The following is a 22,108-nucleotide window of genomic DNA, read 5'->3' as shown; positions in this document are numbered from 1 at the left end:
ATTATTTTTATTTTATACACTCTATAATGCTGATGCACTATGCTCACCATCTTAGTTTAGCATGTTAGCATGCTAACATTTGCTAAGTAGTACTACACACAAGAAGACAGAGTTGTTAGGAATGTCATTAGTTTTGCAGGAATTCGGACATAAGCCAAAGTATTGGACAAAATAAAAATTTGATGTCATTGTGGCGCTAGACAAAAGGTAAGTGAATCACCAAAGAGCTCTCATGGGAACACAGCCAAATCACCAGAATAAATGCTGACATTGTACTTTTCTGCAAACCACAGATATGTAACATGTATACAATGTTAAATTTTACGTTAGTTTACATTTCAACAAAGCTGTGGTTAACAAGTGGTTCGTTTAGGCACAAAAACCACTTGGTTATGGTTAGGAAAAGAGCATGTTTTGGCTTAAATTACCCAGCTTTGGTAGGCACAATCATGGCTGGAAATGCCGCAGATGTCATGCTACAAAACAATTGTTTTGTTGTTGTTTGTTGGTCCGAAACAGTGGTCTGCAGCTTGGCAGTTGGCTTGTCTAGGCGTCACACCATCCACAATCCTCTCCACCGCCTGACAAAAAAAGTCAGCTCATATATATGTAATCAAAACAACGTCCCTTTAGAAACGTTGATATGATAGGTATGAAATATACAAATGTAACGTATCCAAGGTTTGCAGAGATGTACAATGTCAGCATTTACTTGTGGTGATAAAGCTAGCAAAAAATGAATCTTTGCCATCCCTACAGCCATGCTACTAGCATTACTATAAGTGTGAACTTGCTATGTTTTAAATAAAGCTATACTCAAATATCTTACAAGCAGACATAATGATCACATCCTGTGAGATAAACTCCTAATAGACCTGTATAAAAATGACATCCACTGGCAATTGATTGAGCACAAAAAAATAGTTGAGCAAGACAGAGACGCAAAGAAGCAAAGCAAAATGTGACACATTGCAAACTGGTTGCTTGACTAATTTTACTGCTATCTGAAGAGTTCCTGAATTCAATTCAGTCCAATTAATTCACTTCATTAAATCAAATGTGGTGAAGTCAATACGAAGGGGTTTGCATGAAACATGTGATTAGCCTGCAGATGACACTTCACATCTTGACACCACACCGGCTACACACTCCAGACTGCAGCTACATAAAATAACCCAACACTACAGTATGTTCTGGGGTCTGACTGATAATGACCCCTCCTGTGATGGTAAACCCTATCTGTAGCTGCAAAAAACAACAGAGCAACCCAACATGCTCTGAAACGCTCCCCATCTCCGGAATCTACACAAAAATAAATTTGTGCATTGTGATGTAAACACTCTTGAGCACTGACATGAATCTAAATCCAACAACAGGCAAATTGTCCAATTCCAGTGCTCTAACACTTTTGCATAGCCGGTGATTCAGAGAGCATCTGCATTAGAAATTAAGCTGAGTGCTCAGCTTAAGAAACACTTGAAGCACTTCTGGATCACTGTCTATTGTTCAAGTCACGCGATTCCCTACATTCAGCCTGGCCCTATAGTTCAGTGGAGAGGTGTAGAAATGCGATTTGCCATTGCGCATCTCCATCCTAGACTTCCAAGCCCCCATACTGTAAGTGTCCCATTAACAGTTCCTCTAGGAGATTGGCGAGATTGACTCTCAAAAGCTTCCCTTTGTGTTTCTAATGCATGGCGCTTTTGTTGGCTTAGCTAGAAGGTACTACAAGACTGAGCAAGGCAATCAAAACAATCACGCATTCACACAAAATTAGGAAGTACAGAAGAAAAAGCTCTGATAAAAGAAGCAAATGCTGCACACAATGCATGTCACAATCAAAACCAGAAATTCAATCAGACAGGATGTGGAAAATAATGAAACAATTTTAAGCATGCAGAGGTCGGACTGCAAGGTTGTTGTTTATAACGTTAAACTGAAGAGGCTGGTAACAACTCTATTGTGCGTTAGGCAGCATGCCTCTTATTGGTGAACAGAGCCCCTGCATGTCAAGCAGAGGTGGGGCACTGTCCCTAGAGTCCACTATCACAGCAGGTTAACCTGGCACTGCTTTTCTAAGGACTGATTGCCAGGCCCCCTGCAGCTCGAGGTAAACTGACAATTTTCCATCAGCAGGGAACATGGCTTTATTAGTAAAAGTAGGGGGGATGGTGGGAGGTAAGGGAGAAAAGTGAAATCAAGTTCACAGAGTCGCTGTAGTTGTAATTTAGGAGAGCAATAAAGTGTGATGGCAGATCTTAATCTTAAAATTAATTATTATATCAGCATCTAATGTAAAACAATGAGTCATTCCAGAAGATTTAATGCATACAACTTTTAAAAAAGATAAAATGAAACCTAACTGGCATCCGCTCCGAAGCTTTAACACAGACTTCATGGAGATTTTTTGGGAGAAATTTTTGTAAATAAGCTCTAGGGTACCTTTCAAAGTCGTCAGATAAGACTGTAAAAGACAAGTCTCTATCTAAAGACTTACTTTAATGTCAAGCTGGATCTCATCTTGAGTTGACTTTCTGACAGTTGGGAAAACATTCACCTGAATAAAAACTGCAGCCCTTGTATCAGAGATGAGACAGACTCTGCAAACAGCGAATCAATATCATCCCCAGGCTGCATGTGAATTTGGAAGGGCAAACTCAGCCCAAAGATATTACATTTTCTAAACAAAACACAAGTAAATCTACAAACAAACAAACACAGGCCATGAAGCTATCTGGGTGATAAAAAAAACACAACTTAGAGGGCAAACAAGCAGTGCCTTATGGTTTTCAAGGTCTCCATTTGTTTTTCCATGTTCCACTGTCAGGTGCGGAGAGAGGAGAGAGCAGTGGAGAGAATGGTGAGCCGTAGAGGGTTAAAAGGCCATGGCTGGGATTATAGCACAAGTAAGGACCCCATACTGTGGCTTGACATGCCTACCAGCTTACAGTGCATTTTTCTCTGACAATGCAGGGTCACACACGGTCAGAAAGCATGAAATGTTTTTTACACACGTGTTGAAAGACAAGTGAAACGCTCAATGTTGACGAGCCTCCTTCCCAAAGGTTATCTGCTAGCATTATGCTTTTTAATAACAAAGTCATGTTGCAAAGTCAAAATGAAAATGTGGGAAATTAGTTTTTTTATTCGGCGCATGCTTGTGATGTGTGACCTTAAAGGACAGTGCTTGAAAATGTATAGTTCTTCACTTCAGTTCGGAGCAAGCTGCAACATCCAGAAGTGAAGCTTAAGCAAAAGTGCTAAAAAATGCAGTTCCTCAAATGGCCACTTGAGGCCCAGGTTTAGAGCAGAAATAAACATGTTTACAGCCTGTTTACAAAAACAGATTTGGTCTCTATAGCTGATTTCCTCCCTCATGACATCACCAATTTTTTGTCTCTTTGTGTTTGTTTTGCCCCTTTTGTTGTTATTTTGCATCTCTTTGCAGTTCCTTTACTTTCCATTCTATCCTTGTGATCTTTTTGTGCCTCTCCGGGGTCTGTATGTGCTAATTTGAGTGGCATTTTTGCAGGTGGAGGCCAGGAGACACGTAGTTTACACATGTAGTCTACGCCATTGTGAGCATTTATACTTGTGTATTGGTGTGTCTGTGTCTCTCTGCAGTTCCACCTCCAAAACACTAGTCAGTGGTGGGGTTTCTGTGAAGCAGGCTACTATAAAGTTTAGCTGATTCAAAACACACCCAAAACAATTGAAAACATGGCTTAATAGAAACAATTTTGAACAAAAGTACACAATTCGGCTTCACTATAACTCACAACATTCATAGACAAAGCACTTGTCTTTATCTGGACACATTTTCCCCTCAAATACAACATGCTAATGTTTTTAGCACAAGCCAATGGCATTTTACATTGTATAAATTAGCCTAGTGGCTAGCAGACTTTTCCGTTACTCATATGACGTCAGGAACAACAGCAACATTTAACAAAGGTAACGTTACAAAATTCAGTTCACCAACAAAACAACTGTCTTATACTAAACATGTTTTCAAACCCAACATGCTAACGTTATTAGCACAACCCTATGGCATTTTACATTGTATAAATTAGCCTAGTGGCTAGCAGACTTTTCCGCTACTCATATGATGTCAGGAACAACAGCAACATTTAACAAAGGTAACGTTACAAAATTCAGTTCACCAACAAATCAACTGTCTTATACTAAACACGTTTTCAAACCCAACATGCTAACGTTATTAGCACAACTCTACGGCATTTTACATTGTATAAATTAGCCTAGCGAAGAGCAGAGATTTCATTTAGGCTACTCATATGAAGCCAGGATAAATCACACACAAGACTTAAAATGCTATTTTTGTGGAGGCTTTATTGTCTTCACAATTTATTGTTTCTTATCTGTGAAATTAAAGTAAATAAAGGCTGCTTTTCCACTGAGAGAAATGGTTTCAGCTTACAAACATAGACAAGAGGCCTACGTTGCCGCGACATGTAGTTACATTTCTTCGGAGACGCATGTCAGGCTACGGCGTCAATTTGATGCAGAGGTATAAATTCTGCATTAGGGCCTGCGGGTCTGTGCCCAGTGAAAATGCACCATGCTAACTATGCTAGCAGCTAGCATTAGGGCTATCTTTGCCTTTTCATCCAAGTATGGTCACTTCTGGCTCCAAAAACACAAGATGGCGACAGCCTAAATGCCAAACTTGAGGCTTAAAAAAGGACTAAAGCTCAGAGACAAACATTCATCATGCAGCATTCACTTTAAAATCATTCTGCGAGAAACTCTATATGTACAGAGACCATTACTCTCTCTTCACTTTTAATGAGAGGCCACTGTGCATGAGGACATAGTGAGGGCCGGGTGGTAGTTACTGATCAGCATGGGAGCTATAATCCTGCCACTGATGAACTCATCTGTCTGTCTGTCCACTCCACCCTCAGACATGTGCTAACATGCCATAATCGTCATAATTCTACTCTTGCCCTGGGCTCTGCCACCTCAGCCACCTGATTAGGGCACAAGTCCCAAAGGTATCAGTGTTAAAGCTTTAGTAATTCCACCCTCAGCTTCACACCACCCCGTCTATAGCCTCTCCATTTAATACGGCATATCTAAGGCATAGAGAGATGTTGTGCATGTGTAGTGTTAAAGTGCAGGTGGGGGGAGAGGGGCTGTTATTCTCAGTGAAGCTCTCTGTGCATCTGACAAAAACAAGGATGCTTCTCAATGTGTCATCTACATTGCTCCCTGATGCAGCACAGGATTGTCTTTTATCAACAGCCAGCAATGACACTTTCCAAATATTTAACACATGGGGGAATTTCTCATTCAATCTGAGTGTGTTTAAACTGCAAACTGTTTTCCCTTCAAATAAAAAAAGCCCCTCATCCAAATCTTATTTATTTCCACCAGCCGTGAAAATATCTGTCATGAATACCGCTCTTTTCATGTAATTCCCCATCCTCCTGCTTCACTGTAAGCGGCTGTCAACAGTGTGTCTGATTTATTTCTCAAGTGTTGGTGGGACAGGGGCTCCCGCACGGCACTCCTGGACCAGGAGGAGGGGGAGTTCCAGAGGGGCAGGCAAAGCCTCAGTTCCCTCGGCTCAGGAGACTCTAGGTGGGAAGTAAACTTAGCCAACACTCCTGAAACAGGGCGTCACACACCCATCAACGCCTCCTTTGCAGGTGAGCAGAGAAAAACAGGAGACAGGAGGGGATGTCAGTCTGCAGCGGAGCCCTGAAAAGAGCCACGCATGAGGCGGTTTTTGGAGTCATGTTTATATTCATGTTCCGCAAGACAAATATGGATCCTTCAAAAAAATATATGCATAAACCTGACACTGAAAAGAGTAAAAGCACACTGACAAATGTGTGGTATCCTGACACTTTTTATCACACATGTAGACACACAACATGCGCTACTATCCATCAGTATGATGCCACTCATGTTTTGGCCTTCACTATTGTAATTGGCCTTTTTCTAGTAAATAACTATAAAGTCTTAAAACTTTTACAATGTGAATTGCAACTTATTTGACAACTGAAGCAACACTTCATAAGTGAAGTAACAGGAGCATTTGCAAATACATTTTTGAGGGGGAATAACACCCATTTTCGAAATTCATACGTTATTTCTATGGTTTAAAATGAAAATGATCCGCGCACACACAAGCATTTTAGCACCTTATCAGATAAAATCTCCATCCATACTAACATGCCTGAAAATGCATGCCACACAACCATTCACATATGCTGGGCATGCATGTGCGGATGTAAACAGGAAGCAGATTGTCTGCTCTGCAGTTGGTTGGTGAGTTACAGAAAATACTACAGAAATGGCTAAAAGTAGGACCAGAGATTTCTTTGCTTGGACTGATGACGAGGTGGAACTGTTACTATAAGTAACATGAGTATACGGCAGTCAAGGTGGCAAAAAAAAAAAAATGGGAGTAGTTGCAAAGCAAATATGGCAACCAGGAGCATTATCACTGAAGCCATGAAAATGGGAAAGGAGTAGCGTTAGGCTACCAGCACAAGAAGGACAAAATCACAAAAGTTATGCAAGTTAGGCCTATCTGTAATGTTTTGTCCTGACACACTGTGGCTGAGAAGACCCACTGGAGAAGCAAACATGAGTGTCTGCACCATCATTTCCGTAAGTCTCTATTTCAGCCCATCCAGATTAAAACACAACCCTGGAGTTTCAGACAAAAATGGGGTCAGCAGTGTTTTCAGAGGTCTCCATTTTAGGGGATCCAGAGTGCTAGAGTTGCATGGATGCTCAAAATAAAAGTGGCCATAGTTATGCATTTTAAAACTAAAATGTATTTGCAGGGATGTAAGATAATGTTTTAGGTATATGGGAACATTTTCTGTTTCGTGATACCACACTCAACCAGGTGTTAAGATGGAAACTGAGTAAGTCTACTTGTGACTGACTAACTAACTCCCCTGCAAAATGGATTGCAGTGATTTGAAGACCAGTTTGGGTGGTAGAGGACAGGGGGACAATTGTGTCCAAAATCCAGCAGCTTTACTTTGACACATTCATTTGAACTGAAAATGTTTAAATACTCTCATAGCAAAAATTGATGTATGCAATTAATTTAGCTCTACTGACATCACAAGTTTAACGTACTTCTCTGGTTCCTGGCTTTTACAGAGAGCTCATGTTCACAATTGCTGATTAAACTTTCCAAGGCCATGAAAATAATATATTTAAATTTCTAATTTAAGTGGCTTTCTCCTTTAAGAATCTGACAACTTTAATCAACATAACCCTTTGTTTTGCTTGTGGCAAAGTGGAGGTCAGTTGACTTTAGTTTTACATTTTGGGACCAAATGGCGGAGATTAAATTGGAGGGGGATGCAGTTTGCGTGTGGACAAAAGGGCAAAACTCACTAACAAAAAAAGGCTATGCTAAGCTAATTATCTCACAGAGATACAAAACAACTACAGAGCCACAAAGAGAAAAAAAATGCACAAAATTATGTCAAAGAGACACAAAAGGAGTCTCAACGCTACGTCAAAAAGACAAAAAACAACTGCCAAGAGACACAAAACAACCAGAGTATACACAAAACAACTACAAAGAGGCACAAAATAACCAAAAAATGCACAGAATAATCTCAAAGAAACACAAAAGGAGACACAAAACAACTACAAAGAGACATGAAACTACAAAAACATGCAAAACTATACTCAGAGACACAAAATGACCAAAACAAATGCATACAATTATCTCAAAGTCACCAAACACTCACAAAACAACTACAAAGAGACATGAAACAACCACTAAGAGCCACAAAATGACCACAAAAAACACCAAATAATCTCAAAGAAACACTAAAGAAGACACGAAAATACCTCAGACTTTGTTGACTTTGTTTGGTTTTAAATTTCAGGGCCAAATGGCGGAGATTAAACTGAAGGTGGATGCAGTTTACATGTGGACAAAAGGGCAAAACTCATAAAAGCAAAAGCTACATTTTCAAAAATACCCATGTCTGTGTGGACAAGGCTTAAAAGAGAGAAAGAAAGAGCAGCTGCTGCGGATATGGTTTCAAATATTCAGAATCAATATGTATCGATAAACTGATATTTTTAACACTGTTAAACCTAAATGCCTGCTAACTAGAATTATAAACTATTAATTCATCCACTGTGATAACAGGGTACCATCTTGAGGAGCGTTACACAACGTCTAACCCTGCCATAACCTGTTAAATTGCTGGCGAATGAATCAATCCCCTCTTTGAGAAATACACAGAAACACCCAGAATCTATCAGAACTAGCCTGAACTGGACATCATTGACTTGTCAAGTGCTAACTGACTGCCAGTCAATACACTCACTGACCAGAAAGGTCTCCTGACTGTCAGGGGACCGGGAGGTATAACAGGGAGAGAGAAGGGAGGAAAAAAAAATGGAGGTGAAAGTCAATCAAATTAGCTCCTTCCAGCCCACTAAACTCGAGAACTAGCAACCAGAGCCTCTTCGGAGCGAGCTGACAATGTCTACAGGGTGCAATCTGAGCGGCACCCTGCAGAGAAAGGCTAGCACTGATGAAACCGGAAAAAAAAAACTTCTTGACCTCCTCAGGTTTCCTATCAAATATGATATTCAGGAATACATCAAGAAATACAATCAATAGCCTGCATCAATCCAGTGACCAAATGCTGGTTTTGATGGAAATGCTGAGGGAAAAAAGAAAAGTTGAGCATGGCTGATTTGCATGTGACAAAGCCTACACCAGTGTGCTATTTGTTTGTCTCTCCCCCGGTGAATGGAACCCTCTGGAGAGAAGCAGACAGTGAAAATGCTGTTAAGATCAGAGTGATAATGACTTACTGAATGAGAGTCTGTATCATGGGGACTGCAACTGGTTTGATCCCTGTCCTCTTTCATTTCTGTCTCATTAGATAAACCTGTGGAAGTCAGACAGCCTTTTACCACCGATGTGTTTTAAGACATTAAACATTCAACACAGTCATGTCACAACACATCATAAATTAAATCATCTCAAAGTGAAGGGAGATTTGCCGAAAACTCACTCCGCTGTTTTTTTCCTCCTTTAGATTAAGCTCATGTCAAGGGTTGTCTTGTAAGATTTTTTAGAGAGAAATCAATAAACAGTTTCTGAAAAGAGGAGAAAACAGAGCAGGTGACAGATGGCTGGGAGGCTAGTGTGTGTGTGTGTGTGTGTGTGTGTGTAGGGGGAGTAGTAGGGGGCATTATTCAACTCATTCCTGTGTCATGTCATATAAATCTATTTGAATATGAGCGGTGACTCTTGTTTTCTGATCACTCTTGAATTGAATGTGAGTGACAGCGGAGGGGGGCACAAACAACATGCTCACACCTTGGTTCACTGGCATGAATAGTTAAAAAACAAACAGCCCTTCTGAAACTTTTCTAATGTGTCACAATGAATGTTCAGACGGAGAGATCAACCACGAGAGCGGATTCGCAGATTACATCTTCCACATCTTTCTAAATGTTTTGTTGTCACTGTCAGAGGAAACAAATCAAATGCTTTTCACTATGAAGAAAAAAAACAATCATAAATGTGCTTTTTTAATGGGTTATTAACGCTGTCTTTTTAAATCAAGATATTGACTAATGTCTCACTGACGATGAAGTTGGGCTGTTCACCATGATCAAATTTTCACACACGACGGAATGAGCCAATAATATGTCAAAACAAAGCACCAGTACTCACACTCTGTCTCACACTTCGTTTGGTTTTGTCTCATCTTGCCTTTTTTTCAACATTAAGAAACAAGTATGCACCACGACCAAAAGAGCCAAATATATTTCTCTGACCGTGTTAGTCTTTTAGTAGTATTTTTAGTTTTCCTGCAAAGCTGAAATAATGGAGTTGGAACTAAAGCAGTGCTTTGTAGTTTAGTTTTCAGCAGTGGTGCAGCGCGGCTAAGTACATGTACTCAGGTACTGTACTTAAGTTGTGAGTTGTCATGCTACTTTATACTTGTATTCATGGATGGAGCACTGAATAGGCCCACCAGGCACAGGCCCAGGGGCCAAGGTGTCAAGGTCCCCCCTGGCCTTCACCCACAAAATAACACTCATACTAAATACATTCCAACTAGGAAGAGACTCAAAATGACCAAAAAAAGATGCAATACAACTAAAAATACACAAAAAATCTTAAAGAGGAATGAAATAACTACAAGGAGACACAAAAAGTATATAAAATTTATCTCAGAGAGTCAAAGAAAACGATCACATAGGTATGTAAAATGATCAAAAATACAAAAACTTCAAAGCAACACAAAATTACCTTGAAGACACACAAATTGACTACAAAGACACATAAAACAACTACAAAGAGACACAAACTGACCAAAGAAATACACAAGATGATCTCAAAGAGACACAAAATGACTACAGAGACACAAAATAAGCGCAAAGAGACAAAAAAGGACCAAAAACTACACAAAATTACCTAACAGAAACAAAAAAGGAGACACAAAGCTACCTCAAAGAGAGACAAAGCTACCTCAGAGAGACACAAAATGGCCTTAAAGAGACTCAAAACAACAACATATAGACATAAAATGACTAAAAAATACAAAAATTACATCAAAGTGACACAAATTTACCTCAAAGACACATAAAATGACTACAAAGAGCCACAAAATGACCAGAAAACACACAATATTATCTCAAAGAAACACAAAAGGAGACACAAAACTACATCTAAGACACACAAAACACCTGCAAAGAGACACAAAACGAAATGCAAAGAGTCACAAAATAATCCTAAAATTATCAAAAATACAAAAATTACATCAAAGAGACACAAATTTAAATCAAGACACATAAAACAATGACAAAGAGGCATAAAACAACCACAAAGACACACAAAATGACCAAAAATTGCACAAAATTATCTCAAAGAGATACAAAACAACTACAAAGAGCCAAAAAACAAACAGCCAAGAGACACAAAACAACCTAAGAATATACAAAATATCTCAAAGAGACACAAAATTACTACAAAGAGACAAAAAACAACCGCCAAGAGACTCAAAATTACCACAAAATACTCAAAACAGCTACAAAGAGACATAAAATTACCACACAGAAACGCAAAACCACAAAAGCATGTATTACTGACTACAAAGAGACGCAAAAAAAGCAACAACAACAAAGCAAAGCCATCTTGATCTTACAGGAGCGGTGTTGGGGCCCTTTGCATTTCTGTGCCCAGGGGCTCACTGTCTGCAAAGCTGCCCATGCTTCTATCCCACTACATCTTAGAGGCAAAAACTTTAGGTCCCGGTTTATTAGTTTATTTATGTTATGTATTAATAATCTAAATTTGCAGATAGGTTATTGTATTATCGATTAAGCCACCCAGCAGTTTCTAGAGTAATTTAAATTAGCTCCACCTAATCCAGCTGCAACATTAAAGTGATGAATATTTAAATACAACAATAATTTTCACAGTGTATATTATTCTGAAACAGGCCATTCTGCACGATGAGCACTTTAACTTTTGGTACTTTGAGTATAGGTTGATGTACTTTTATGTAAGTAGGTTTTGAATGCAGGACTGTTACTTGTAACAGAGTGTTTCTACACTGTTGTATTAGTACTTTTACTCTAGTAAAAGCTCAGAATACTTTGTCTAACACTGGTTTTCACTGATTTCTGTCTGACCACATGACTTTGGTCATGACTTGGCCTCTTGAACTTGACCCCGAGCCGACATTGGTCTCGTTTCAGCCTCATCTGAGGTGGTCTTATTGATGAAGAGCACATGGCAGACTCCTCCCGCATGAGCTTCAAATATGAAATGCAAAATGGGCCGAGAGGTATGTTCCATTACTTGCCAGCGTACCCTATAAAACAGAAAACACACACCACCCAGTCACCTTTCTGCACCGTGTCCCCCAGGGCACAGCTCTGGCCTGTTTGAAGATCAAAGGAGCCGAGGTAAAACAGCATGTTTACAGGTGTTAGGAAATTGAAAATTTCCTTGGCTGAGTGTGGTTTTGAATGGAAGAGGAAGTCTAGGCTCTTTTGTGTGTGTGTGGGGGGGGGCAAGTTTGTTTTCTTATATGTATTTCCAGCATCTACACCCTCACATCAGCTTGTTACATGTCCCAGATAGAGTATGCATGGAGTAAAGATGTGGCTAGACTGTGAGTACATAAAAAAAAGCAAAGTGATGATATTAGCCACTGTGGGCCTGCTTGGTTTTGTGTTCTGCTTGCAGATAATTGGTCTTTGATGGTACACCTGCTCCTGTCTGGAAGAGCCTTGGCTGCAGCAGAAAAGAGTTACCTGAAAACGCCTCATATTAACAGCACATTATCCATTGTGGCAAATACAGAGAATTGGCAAGGTGTTGTGTCGGAGCCATATTGAGAACCTCGCTGCAAAAGCAACAGCAGGGGAGGATGCTGAGTTTGTGAGGGATTAGTTGAATTCTAACACTTTTTTGGGGGGAGACCACAACAATGAGCACACCTCAGTCAAGCTTGAGTATGTCATTTACTCTGCACCTCTCCACTTTGTGTTTCTCTGTGTGCATGAGAGGACCAGTCATGCCAAGCTTTCTGCATGAAAGGGAGAGTGTTAAGCTTTTGAGGCTATTTGTGCTTCTGACTCTGTAGTGTTTGTGTCCGATGGGAGGTGCCTGCGCCAGCTTCCTTAAAGGAGTAGGGGGTTTTGTTTGTTTCTGCGCCGTGCCAGGAGAAGTGACAGCCATTCCGGCTCTTTCACAGAAACACATTCATCTGTGTGAGAAAGGCGGCCGCTGAACTCAGATGAAAGGCCATGGGGGCTGCGTTGCACAGGAAGGCAGACTGTACATCGACTTCAGTACAAACACAACATAAGCCATGTCACAGACAGACAGACAGACAGACAGAGGGAGAGATTCAGACAGAGAGATAAGGGAGGAAAAGAAAGACAGACTGATTACTTTCTACAACAAACAGCAAACAGTTAGACCGAAAACACTGCCAATTATCACTCCACACTAATACTTACACACTATAATACTTATATTTTAATTATGTATCATTCCTAACTCAATGCCCATGTGCATAATGAGCTGAACTCTCCATTAACTGTTGAGTTACACAGACAGAAAGACAGCTATACCACTAAGGCCCAGTCTCACACACCCTCCTTTAAAGTATGCATGCATCCACATACACACCTGACATTATAATTACATTAAAATATCTCTATCAGCCACTTTAATTTATGTCAAGCCACAAAAATTGGCATTTTATTTGAGTTGTATGCACATATTACACACACAAATTAAGCTGTTTTAAGCCTATAACATTTTATTTCACTTTAAAATTTTATTTAAAGTTGAGTAGTTTTATGATTTTTTAAAAAAGAATGTATTAATTACATTAAAGTAGTTTCTTCAGGCAGGCAGGGCCCCGCTGTTTGAGGTGATACTTGTGTGTCCATGAATAACAAAGGCCGGCGAACGGACACATTCATTTCATTAGAGCAGCTCAAATTCAATCAGAGGATATGGCGTTTGTTTTAAAAGTTTTCTCTCCAAACATGGTCGCCGACACACTCCTCACAGTGTCTCTGTTATTCCTGCCGAGGAGGCCCATTTGGGAAGTGTCACATGGAGAAACGAATTTGGTTCGAGAGATATGATTTTTAAAGTGTGCAAAGGAGGCAAATATTTTTTTTTAAAGTGCATAATTTAATTGTAGATATTGGCAGACTATAGTGACGCAGCTGATCAGAATTAGGAAGGCCTGTAAACATCAAGTGGATTTAACACTGTCTGAAATATGTGACATCAAGTCCACGTGCAATTTCATTTATTTAAATAACAGCAAAGCGCTTTAAGAGGAAATAGATACAATTTAATGTGTAATATTTAATTTATAATTAATTCTATATGGTGTTTTTTTTGTAAATTTGCTGTTGAATCGCAAATAATTTGCTTTGCCTTCACAAATAAAAGAAAATTATGGTTATAATAAAATAAATTCGTTGTTTCTATGATCCTTTATATGGCGTTTACTTATTTAATTAATTTAATTGTTCACATTGCAATGATTCTTACATTATATAGTTATTCCTGCACATTAAATAACCATATATTTTTAATCTAACCACACTCTCTTTTGATTATTAAAGCTGTCTGTCATTTAAAAGCACAGAGAGACACCTATTTTGTCTTTAAATGCTTCGCATCATCATAATTATGACGCTTCATATCTTACAACTAGTAAAAACAATTTTGACGTTGCTATCTATTAAAGGTTAAAAATGTAAAATCTGTGTCAGCAGGCTCCATTAAAAATAAAATAGAATAAAACAAACAAATAAAATGTTTCCTTTTAAGAAGCTTATATGAGGAAAAACACACATATGTTGCCATTTATGATGATTTATGAATGTGCTGGAGGTAATTTAGGCCTGCTGGTGTTTAAACTTTTATTTTGTGACCATTACATGTTGAAATTTGTAATATTAATGCAAAAATATACAATTTATTACAGTAATACGTCAATGTTTTTGGGCGTTAGAAGGAAAAAGCAAGTTAACCGTGCGCAATTAGTGTGTGTGTGTGTGTGTGTGTGTGTGTGTGTGTGTGTGTGTGTGTAAGAGATAATGTGGAAGCGCATCAATCCATTCTTAAGAGAACACACACACACACACACACATACACACACTCCAAACCACGCTGATCACCGATGCGCACACTGAGCCAATACAGCAGATACATTCACCTGAGATGACTGACAGGTGTGATGTTGTGATGCGTTGCTGTGGTTGCAGACCAACAAGTACAGCCAAGGCGCACGCAAACACGCGCGCGCTGCAGGTGCGGCATCCCTCGAGCGCACTGATTTGATTCCATTCCCTGGAGGCCTTTACAGTCAGAGGCGCTCCTTGCCTCGCCATCTTAGTCAAACTTCACCCTCAGCCCCTGTTAACACGGATGTAAGTTTTGCTCGTGTGTGGTGACACTGCAACAACAGTGGAGCTTAATTTAAACAATGGTGTCCTAAATATCGACATGCTGGCCCCTGTCAACTGGTGCTGATCAAAAATGTGTCCCCCCTCACGGCCTGTGACAGTCCGGCCTCCACCCCTCCTCTCTCCATCTCTAACACACACACACACGCGCACACACACACACACACACACACACACACACACACACACACACCAGCGGGGGCGCAACACTCCTCTTCACTGACATAGTGGTGAATAAAGTTGTGTGACATAACAAATAAATACATATTTGTCCACGCTGTATTCAGCGAACACACACTGCGCACCTGTTATAAATTGCTATGAACTGTGTTCCTTGAAGTAGCCCTACGTCATGAATCCAGATTTTTAAAAACAAACAAACAAACAACTGTTTTCCTGATGGTTTTCTCGTATTGGATCAACCGGCCCTTAAAGATGTGATGCCAGATAAAGAGACAGGTTCGCAAAAATGGTGCGTTCAATGTCTGTATTATGGTCTAATATCACAAACAAAACATCACATTCAAATGTCCAGTGAGTTGTTACGCAAATAGAAATATGGGTAAGCATATTTTGCGCACTCCGTCCTCTCCCGCCTCCCTGCAGCCTGCGCGCAATAACGCGCACAATGCTTCCAAAATGCGCAGTGAACTTATCACATGACCTCAAAGATTTACTCCTGAACTTTGGCCCGAGTCCAAGAGAGACTCCTGAGCAACACCACCTATAAGCTCCAGTGAGGCAGGTTATGTGTGTGTGTCTGACAGCATAGTATCCTTACAGTACAGGCAACAATGTACAAGAATCTGTGTGAGAAGAAGGAGAAGGAAAAAAAGCGCTTCCTTCTCCGCGGATCAATATCAGCGCAGCTGGAGCCGAACAGGAACCGGCATCGACACACTGTGTGGAGCTGACCTTTCCCACTCCCCCCAGGTCATACCTTCCTCCGCCGGTTAGGTCACCGGGCCAGCCAGCGAAGGGGCCATTAGGTGATTTCAAGTGCTAAATAAGCTGCATGTAAAGCATAGTTCCCTCTGATGCAAAGATAAACCCATCTCAGTTTGCACACTTTTGCAAAAATAAAAAAGGAGTTTGCTTTTGAAAACGTATGAGAGGATTTTTAACGAGAGAAAAACATCGTTTTTAGTAGGTTCTAATTGATTTTAGTTGATATCATTGCCTGGTTGTAATCAGCATCGCTTCCCTGGAGATCCTACCAACCTTTTTATTTACTACATCATCCTCTGAGCCAAGTAATGTGAGCAGCCTGTGCACCAGAACGTTGCCTGCAGCTCCACAACACAGACAGAGTGCCACTTGCTGCTACAGCGGAGAGCCGGCCTGCAGCAGATACAGGCTATCCACCATCCACCATCACTAACAAGTCCCAGTATGTGTTTCCTATGCTGCTGAACAACCATGAAGCACATAAAGACAGCAACTTATTTAACACACAGAAGCATGCGCAGTGAGGAAACGCCAGCGTCTTGCAACACAACCAACAACCAGCTGACAAACACTTGTTTTCCTGTAGCCTGTTATATGTATATGCAGCCTTCATTTAGGGCCTGTGATATTTACTCTTCAAAGAGCCTCAGATCTGCGAGCTCGCAGACAGCAATATATGCCATTATCTCCACTCACAGCAACGCGTCAAATTAAAACAAACACGCCTGGAGCGTCCTTAAAACCATCTAAATTAATCACAGAAGTTCAGAGACATATGGCCATCTCCCATAAAGGGCTGCAACCGGAGGAGTTCTGAGAGAGACTATGGGACTAAGCCGAGTCAAGTTCAAGTTCAGCAGCTCCTGTGCAGTGAAGTGTCCATCATGGGGGGAGGGGAGGACGGGTGTGTGTTTAAATAAACTCAGTAACTGACCTGGGAGAATATAAAGTGACAAGATGTGATGTGTGGAAGATGTGCTGGGTGTCTGTAAATGAAGAGAAGTGCAGGCACACGAGCTCTGCTGAGTGTGCAGAATGAAAATGCTTAGTTTGCTTTGGTTTCTACACTTGAATTAAAATATTTAAAACTCTGCTGCAGATGATTTTAAACTATTTGCTTCATTGTTCTCGGCATAGCTTCTCCTCAAGACTGTGTATCCCCCAAATCTCCTGTTAAGTCCAGCACCACCACCACATCAGCCACATTGTTCAGGGCCTGTAAGCATGCTTTGCAAAGCTTGAGGTATAAAACACCAGAATGTCCTTTAGCCTGAGGACAAGAATTTAGAGCATGAAGAATTTGATGACTGGAGTTTTTTTCTTTTTTAAAAAAAGTCTGAATTATTCCAAAAACAAGACCGCCTCCATGAGCCAGCGAAAACAGAAAAGCATGAAAAAGCAAAGGGAAATATTTAGCACTTGCAACACCTTTTATTATATTTGTATGCAGTAAAATTCTTATCACAATAAGGAAGAAAACACCTCTTAAAACTTTGAACAAAAGCACATAACGAAACAACTGCCCATGTTTAGCTCGGAATTGTACATATTTATAGTAAAGAAACATTCTTTATAAATACTGTTTCATCTGTAGCAAGTAAATACCATAATTTAATTACAAATGGATAAATATGGCAGTTGATTATTTACAAAAGGAAGGGTGTAGTTACAGAAAATCGAACGGCACAACGTTTATTTTCCTCACAATCTTCCAGATAGTATTTCACAATTCAAACTTGCAAAGCACAAAACATCACAAGTTAAGCCCAGCAAACTAAAAATATACATTCACAAGCATAATATTGTGGTCTGTTTGAGTTAAATGTTAACTTTGGCACTCTTTCCAGTTTATAGATGTTTAGTATAGTACAATCAATTTGCCTTAGGATCACAATATTCAACATTATAGTACAATTTTTATCGTAATATGTGCACTAAAAGTCCAGTTAGAGAAATAGCTACCATTGAAGGAACATCTATACACCAAAGACTGACAAACTATCACAACCAATGGGAAAGTGGGCTTTTTAGTAATTATTTACAATATGAAATACACCTCGACTATTATACATATTTTTCCTCTGTTGGTAATCGTCATCTTCCCTGGCGAATCAAAAAATAATAAAATAAACAAATGTTTTTTTGTGTGCCTCTCGTGTGCACGTGTCCCAATCTCCTGCTGAATGGTCCAGTGCTGTGAAATGAGTGTGTGTTGCTTCATTTCAGCTTAGTCCTAAACATACCATTCACTGAAATTGGAGGATAGGCCACTGTGGCTGGTGGTGTTGTGCACAGCTGAGGCTGGGGACAGGGTGGTGTTGCTTTGGGTCTCGGTGGTGGGAGACACCAGGCCTGGAGGTGTAGAGGATTCATAACCAGAGCTGGCTGCTGGTGATGAGTCTGATGCTGGTGGGGACGCTTCGTGGACCTGGGGAAAATAAGACAAATGAGTATTTGTAATGCAAACACAAGATGCACAGCAAAATACACAATCATATGTGTGTGTAATAAACATTTGAGGTCTGAGACACATTTATCTAGTCAGCACAACTCCTATTTACCTTCATGTGTTTTCGTAGGGAGCTGGGATGTGTGTAGGACTTGTCACACATTTTGCAGAGATAAGGCTTGTCCGACGTGTGAACGTGCATGTGTTTCTTTCGGTCGCTGCTGTTTGCAAACCTTCTGTCGCAGCCCTCAAACTCACACTGGAACGGCTTCTCTCCTGCAGGTAAAAAAAGAAGAAGAACATACTCAGATATTTTTTTCTTTCACAAAGACAAGCCTCGGGGCTGAGTGTCACAACAAGGAGCTGTGCGTAAAATCCAAATGCAAAAGTTACAGTGCGAATGTGTGTCCCTAAAATCCCAGCAAGGAAAAACAATTTAAAAACAAGCCTAAGCGTGATGCTAATCGTGATATTCAAAGTTTAAAGCTTATTTTAAAGAGATGGGGGGAGTTAATAAATAATGCGCATAGTGATTTGCAGAGGGGGGTGGGAGATAGAGGGAAGGGGGGATAAGGCCGTCCTCAGTAGGCCTACAGAAGGCGAACCATTTGCTGGGAGACAATAAAAATCTAATTAGCACCTGACCAATTTCATGGCACGGCACCATAATGTATTTCCCAAGAAAATAAGTCCAAATGTGAAAGGCTGGTAATGGCCCTGTCTAGCACCTTTAGCTCCTATCAAAGGGGGACGCATGAGAAAACAAAAGGCATTCCTCACGCTTTAAACACTACTGCTGCTGCTGTCCTCGGCAAAACACACAACTCCTAAACAAACAAGGAGTGCAAATCGATTAGGAATTTAGTGCAAATAATTCCTCCAAGGAAAAATCTATATGGAAAAGGGAAATAATGCTGGGCGTAAAAGCGCAGTATGGAGACGAAGCTACGTTAAACCAATTGATGTGATTTACTACACCAGTCTGTCTGCCCTACGATGCACGCAACGCGCGCCCACTCTCCCCTTTGACCCATTTCTAAAGTTTACCCCACACAGCAAAACACAGGCACTTTTAAAAATGTTTTCCACGCGTTTGGCTCATGTTTTACACCAGGTTATTTCCTAAAATGTGGTCATATATTGAAGAAATTATTCCAATTTCCCAAACTAATTCGCCCTCTCTCCTGAATGTCTGGATGTGGTCCTAAATCGACTTTGTTTCTCTGAATACTATCTACTTTAGCAGCCCAAAATAGCCGCTGATAATTAGATCTTAATTCGTGTTTACTCTTGGCAAGGCACATGTTTACAACAGCGAAATAAATGCACACGCCGCCTTAGCAGCAGCAATTACACCAATCTTGTTATTAAAATAAAATCAATAAAAAAGCTGCATTGTTTTTGGATAATTACCTGTATGCGTTCTCTTGTGTATCTTCAAGTTTTCCGACCGTGCGAAGACCTTTCCACAGCCGGGGAAGGGGCATGGAAAAGGCTTCTCCCCGGTGTGCACCCGAATGTGGTTCACCAGTTTGTATTTCGCCTTGAATGGTTTGCTCTCCCGGGCGCAATCCTCCCAGAAACAGACGTGGTTGGTCTGCTCCGGTCCACCGACATGCTCCACGGAGACGTGCGTGACCAACTCGTGCATGGTGCTAAAAGTTTTGTTGCAACACTTCTTCGGGTTACTGAGCTGCTCTGGGTCGATCCACTTGCAGATGAGCTCCTGCTTGATGCACTGCTGCCTCATGTAGCGGAAAAAGGCACCGGGGTGGTGGTGGGCTGCCATGTTCATCCCCATGTTCATATTCATGGAGCCGTACTGGTTGTGGAGCTGCGCGGCCGAGTAGGGGTCGGTCCTCGGGCTGGAAACCTGGTGGTACTGGTCGGAGCGTCCGAAAACTTCTCCCGGTAGTCCGAGCCTCATTTGCCCGTTCAGGACATTCGGGGAACCGTGGGAGCCGTGCTGGTCGTGGATCCCGGGGAACAGAATGTGGCCTTGAGTGTCTGTGTGGGAGTGATGAAGGGATCCCGCCGTGGGGCCAAAAATAGTATGTTGGCTGCTCGCCGGAGAGGATTCTCCGAAGCCACGACTGCGAAAGAGAAAGTCCCTGGTTGAGTTGAAAGGAGAGCTTGCATACGACGTGACATGGGCGGCGTGAGCCCCCAAAGCCGCAGCGGGGTAGCCCGGCGCCTGGGTGGTGAAGGCAGAGCTCTGTCCCGGAGAGAGATCATGGTTGAGCTTAAACGCACCCATGTGTGCGGAGTCTACAAAGCTATTTTGTGCCAAACTCAAGTCTCTCTCCTGCATCTCGCTCGCTGAGTGATGTCTGGCAAATGACCCCACTCCCAGTCCGGGGAACTGGTGACCAGCATCCAGTAACATTATTTCACTAAGCGATTTTCTTTTTTTTTTGTTTGTTTAAATCAGCGCAAGGCGAACAAGTTAAAGGTAAAAAATAATCAAATGTTGATGCAGGCAAGCAACGATTCAACTTCCAACCTTGGAAACACCATATCAGGCGTGATTCAAAAACGCTGCTCCGCTCATGGGGAAAAATAAAATAAAATCAGCTCGCGTTACAGGAGGCTGAATTTACTTCTAGTTAACTTGTGCCGCAAAAAAATCCAAATGCAACGAAGTGAAGAGTTTCCTCGTGTCTTCTTCTTCCTTCTTCTCTTGGCTGGCTGCGTTCACAAAATGCACTCGAAGAAATTAAATAATTATCTTACTAGGTGTCCTCTGCGCGCACAGAGCGGAGAGTGGCTGCAGCATCTCACAAAAATCGCCGTTCCGATTGGGTATGTATTTATTTCTCTGGCTCGCCTGTGTTTATCGCGGAGGGTCCCTGTTTCTCCGTGGACTGGCTCTACCTCCTCTTCCGCCCCCTTTAACTGGAGCCCGTTCATTCATTCCTCGCAGTCTCATTGGCCACCGCGCCTCATCAATCCCAGGTGCCCCTCCAATAGCAGGTAGCGCTTTGGCGACTTAATAGCGCAACGCCATTTTCCAGTAATAATTACCGCCTACTTTTAGGAGAGGATTTTTGGGGGGTATATACACGCGAAAGGATCACGACAAGAGAGAGGAGAGAACATGGTTTTGTTGTTTATATTCGGTAGGTGCCAAGTTGTAGTACGAAAGCTAAAAAATGTGGCATTAGTTGAGAGGTAACGATGAATATAAATATTTAGACGAGGGAAAGAAAGTGAACTAGAAGGATAGATCATGGAGCTGCTTACTGCTGCTTATTTACTTCATCTAAATATAATGCAACAGCTCTTTTTTAAGAAATCTTTTTTAAATGCAAGTAAACATGATCACGCTTTTATACCAGCCTCCATGGAGCCGTGTCAGTAAATATACAGCTATGAATTAAACAACAAGACCTAAAAAATGACATTTAATAGCGAAAAAATGTGCATTATGCATGAATGTGTGGCTGCAGGAAGGAAAATAGTTTAAAATTATGTCCTTGCATTAATGTTTGCATATGAAATTATTGTATTTTATTGAGCTACAAAGTCCACTAAAAAGTGAGGGTGCATTTATAGACTGAATAATAGAAAAAATAAGAAGAAAAATAGCCGAATAATAATAATAAAAGCATGCTAAATCAGTATTAATGCACTAATGCAAAACTTTTTTCCTTTATGCACTCCTGTAACACCTCCCCCTTCCTTTGCACACAAAAGTAGGAAAAATCTGAATATATTTTT

At 40.9% G+C, this 22,108-nt stretch overlaps 1 protein-coding gene across 1 annotated transcript; it reads right to left on the bottom strand.

Annotated features, from left to right (window-relative positions):
* Positions 1-17,350: 17,350 nt before the first annotated feature.
* zic2a (zic family member 2 (odd-paired homolog, Drosophila), a) lies at positions 17,351-21,268 on the bottom strand. The gene is made up of 3 exons (XM_033613721.2): positions 19,802-21,268; positions 18,501-18,664; positions 17,351-18,367 (listed from the first exon to the last, which is right to left on the bottom strand). The coding sequence occupies exons 1-3, from the start codon at positions 20,772-20,774 to the stop codon at positions 18,173-18,175; spliced, it is 1,332 nt and encodes a 443-aa protein (XP_033469612.1). The 5' UTR covers positions 20,775-21,268; the 3' UTR covers positions 17,351-18,172.
* Between the last annotated feature and the right edge of the window lie 840 nt (positions 21,269-22,108).

The sequence above is a fragment of the Epinephelus lanceolatus genome, chromosome 14 (genome assembly GCF_041903045.1).
Source record: "Epinephelus lanceolatus isolate andai-2023 chromosome 14, ASM4190304v1, whole genome shotgun sequence".
Classification (NCBI taxonomy): Eukaryota; Metazoa; Chordata; class Actinopteri; order Perciformes; family Serranidae; genus Epinephelus; species Epinephelus lanceolatus.
The sequence above is the reverse complement of the archived record's forward strand: the minus strand, read 5'-3'. Positions and strand labels throughout refer to the sequence as shown.

Excerpts from the sequence above, each read along its gene's own strand:
- zic2a (XM_033613721.2), bottom strand. The coding sequence starts at position 20,774 with ATGTTACTGGATGCTGGTCACCAGTTCCCCGGACTGGGAGTGGGGTCA. Across the intron at positions 18,665-19,801 it reads ACACAAGAGAACGCATACAG|GAGAGAAGCCGTTCCAGTGT; the intron begins GTAATTATCCAA and ends TTTTACCTGCAG. Across the intron at positions 18,368-18,500 it reads CCCTACGAAAACACATGAAG|GTCCACGAAGCGTCCCCACC; the intron begins GTAAATAGGAGT and ends TATTTTCCCCAG.